General features: G+C 65.9%; 1 protein-coding gene across 1 annotated transcript in view; it reads right to left on the bottom strand.

Moving 5' to 3' along the window:
- Positions 1-1,359: 1,359 nt before the first annotated feature.
- Positions 1,360-3,275, bottom strand: part of MNEG_8904 (isochorismatase hydrolase) — a gene marked incomplete at both ends in the record, with an annotated part of 2,481 nt that continues 565 nt past the window's right edge. The window contains 5 exons of the mRNA XM_014042625.1: positions 1,360-1,622; positions 1,849-1,930; positions 2,254-2,366; positions 2,552-2,672; positions 3,018-3,107. Of these exons, the coding sequence (XP_013898079.1) occupies positions 1,360-1,622; positions 1,849-1,930; positions 2,254-2,366; positions 2,552-2,672; positions 3,018-3,107 (669 nt within the window). The remainder of the gene's footprint in view (positions 1,623-1,848; positions 1,931-2,253; positions 2,367-2,551; positions 2,673-3,017; positions 3,108-3,275) is intronic.

Raw genomic sequence — 3,275 nt, 5'->3', positions numbered from 1 at the left:
GGCGGGGGGCGCGGCGGGGCGGCGGCGGGGAAGCGGCAGAGGCAGATGAGCATCACCGCGCTGCTGAGCAAGCAGCCGTGATGAGGGTGCCCGGCGGCTGCGCCTGCATGTGCTTGCCTGGTGCTCAGGATAACTGACGAGTGATTCCAGGGTTTCGTGGCTTGTGATGGATTATTCGATGCTGAGGCAGGGCGCTGATGCTACATGTGACTTTGGCGTTGCCCTCCTGCATAACCCACATTGCGGAACGCTCCCAGGTGGCTTCGATATAGTTTGCAGCTGGGATTGCAGTTGCATTGCGCATTTGCCGCGCGCACCATGCGCAGTCGCCACGCAAGGTTTCTTTCACCCCAGCTTTCGGGTGCGTGGCGCCGCGCGACTGAATCACAAGAATCCGCCCGGTGGCGCGTGTGTGGTGGGAAGGAAGGCAAGGGGACAAGTGACGTAGTTTACAAGGGGGGGGGGCTTGACCCATCAGGACAGGTCCTGAGCATCTCAAAAACGGATGTTGGCCCAGCAAGGGGCAGGGACAGGCGCTGGAAGAACAGCCTGCTCACGCAAGTTCGCTGAAAGTCTGCCGCAAAGCGTTGTGGCAAAAGCAGCAACAGGCAGCACGCGACGGGCATTGTCTGGCTGTCAGGGCAACTCAGTGCAGCGGAGAGTATCATCAGGCGGGCAAAGAGGGCAGGAAAGCCTGGCACAAGCGTGCAGCACAATGTTGTATGCGTGGCAGAAGCACACACCACACACAATTGCATGAATCAGCGCTCCAAGCGAAGTGGCAAGGCAGGGAACAAGCAAGCAGGCGTGCGGGCACAAAAAGTGTGCTGAATGAACCAGATTGCTCGTATCCGAAATTTGCGCAGCAGAGCCGAGGGCATCGTGTGGGCAGCGGATGATTAGCGCAACACCCTGGGGCCCGTGACAGCTGGAGAGTCGGCAGTTGCAGAGGCATCATCCGAGTTGCAGTCACGCTCGGCGTTGTGTTGTCTTTGGCCTATGTGCGCGGCAAAGGCGCACCAAGCGGCGCTTTCAATGAAAATCAAGTGTTAGACGGCAAGCTTGAGGAACACACAAGACTGCGCTGTGCAGCGACAGCCATCTCCGTCGCAAGAAACAGGCGCGTGATATTAGCAGAAGGAAGCTGCACAGACCCAGCTGTCTTGAGGTCCGACAACACAGTGCTCCCTCAAAACCCTGTTGCGAGCTCGCAGGCCAAATCTTAGGTCGTGCCACAACCCACCGCAGGCTGCGGCGCCGCGCCGGCGGGTCCCCGCAATCAGGATCCGCTCGCGCGCGGCCGCCCCCAGCCCTCGCGGCGCTGCCCTGCCGCGGGGCCGCGCCCCTTCGGCGCCTGGCTCAGCCCGAGGTCTTGCCGACCGCGACGGCGGCGGAGTGGCTCGATATCAGATTCCCATACTCCGGAAGGTAGACAGACAGCAGCTTTGCCAGGCCCAGGCCCGAGTTCGGGCCCAGGCGCCAATCGCGCTGCAGCTCGCAGGCCACCGCGAACCAGTTGATGAGCACGGCGCCCGCGCCAGTGGCACGCGCGAGCGCGGCGTCGCGGACGGGGGCGGAAAAGGTGCCGCTCGCGTCGGTGACGATGTACACCTCGTAGCCCTCTGCGGGTGGCAATTGGGCGGCGGCGGGAGAGAGGGGGTCGGGGTCGAGGCGGGCGGCAGTTGTTTCAAGGTTGGGAGGCGTGCTTGATGGTGAGGGGTTCGACGGCTGTGGGAGTTGGTTCGTGCGGCGGCGGCGGCGCATGCCGCGTTCACAAGGCAGCAGCAGCAACGGCAGCGACGCCGGCATCAGCAGCAGCCCGCGACGCGGCCCCAATCCAGTGCGCACCGGCGAGGGCGCTGAGCGTGGGGAAGAGCACGCAGACATCGGTGACAATGCCGGCGATGAGCAGCTTCTTGCGGCCGGTCGCCTGAGGGTTTGGAGGTTTATGAGTTGGTGTAGGTGTGGGTGTGGGTGTGGGTGTGGGTGTGGGTGTGGGTGTGGGTGTGGGGATGCGGGGGGAGGGAGGTGGCAGCTGCCAGCGGTGCGTCACGGAGTCGCCGGAGACGGCATCAGGACTGGGTCGAAACCCGACAGAGGCGCTCGCGAGAGCACGCCGACACCGCCCCCATCCGGGCACGTCGGCGCTCGCGCAGCAAGCGGACGCACGGCAGCGAGAAGCCCCACGCGCAAGCGCGGGGACCCTCACACTTGCGCGCATGCATGCAAGAGCGCGCGCAAACGCGCCTTGACGGCCTTCACAAAGTCTGTGTTGTCCCACGCGTTGATCTCCCCCGGCCTCGGGATGAGGGTGGCGTTGGGGAATATCGCGCGGATCTCCGGCAGGATGGGCCCATTGGGGCCGCCTGCGGACACCGCGCAGAGGGGAGGAGGGTACATGTAGCAAGCACGGTGTCAGGGATCGCAGGGTTGGGGCAGCTGCGCGCTTCGTCAAATCGAGGGCGCCGCGGCGGCCGTGCGTTTGGCACGCGGTGAGGTAGACAGCGGGGCGAGGGCGAATCTGCACGCGCGCGCGTGTGGGCCAGCCCACCCTCGAGGCTGGTGGTGAGGATGGTGGGGACGCCGTAGAGCTTGGCCGTGGCGGCGAGCGCGAGGACGTTGGTCTTGAAGTCAGTCACCGATGAGTCACGCACCAGCTGGAACAGACCCGTCTGCGCCGTACGATTGGGTTGTGTATGGAGCGCGGGATAGGGTTCATGGCGGGCGAGTCGCGAGTCGGAAACGGCACGAGGCCCTCGCGCCGGCGGCGCAGCAGGGGCCATGGTGCGCATTGGGAGCGGCGCGAAGCGCAGATCAGCACAAGCACGCGTCGAGACTTGCCACTGACGCTGGAGCCGCTGAGTCACACGCCCCCGCCCCCTCCCCCTCGCTGCGCCCTAGACGCCCCAGAGGCTGTCTAATGGGCGTGGCGGAAGCACCGCAAAAGTCAAGAGGAGCGCCAGCAAAGAGCAAAGAGTGCTGGGCGGCCCCCGGCGCCGCGCCCCCCCCCCACACACCTGGTGGTCCAGCAGCAGCAGCACTGCATTCTTCGCCGAAATGCGGTTCTCCTTCACCTGCTGAGCTGGCTTGCTCAGGATGCCGGTCGCCTGCGGGGGCCGGGGCGCGGGGCCGGGGGCGGCGCGCGGCGGCGGCTTGGCTGGGTGTGCCGGCTGGGGGCGGCGTGCATGAGCGGCAAAGACGTATCAGCTGGGTGGTTGCGAGGGGGTGGGTGGCTGGCGGCGCCCGTTGCAGTTGTCCGGTGCGGCGGGGCGCGG

The sequence above is a fragment of the Monoraphidium neglectum genome, assembly GCF_000611645.1.
Source record: "Monoraphidium neglectum strain SAG 48.87 unplaced genomic scaffold scaffold01752, whole genome shotgun sequence".
In the NCBI taxonomy this organism is placed as follows: Eukaryota; Viridiplantae; Chlorophyta; class Chlorophyceae; order Sphaeropleales; family Selenastraceae; genus Monoraphidium; species Monoraphidium neglectum.
This window is presented reverse-complemented; position numbering and strand designations above follow the sequence as displayed.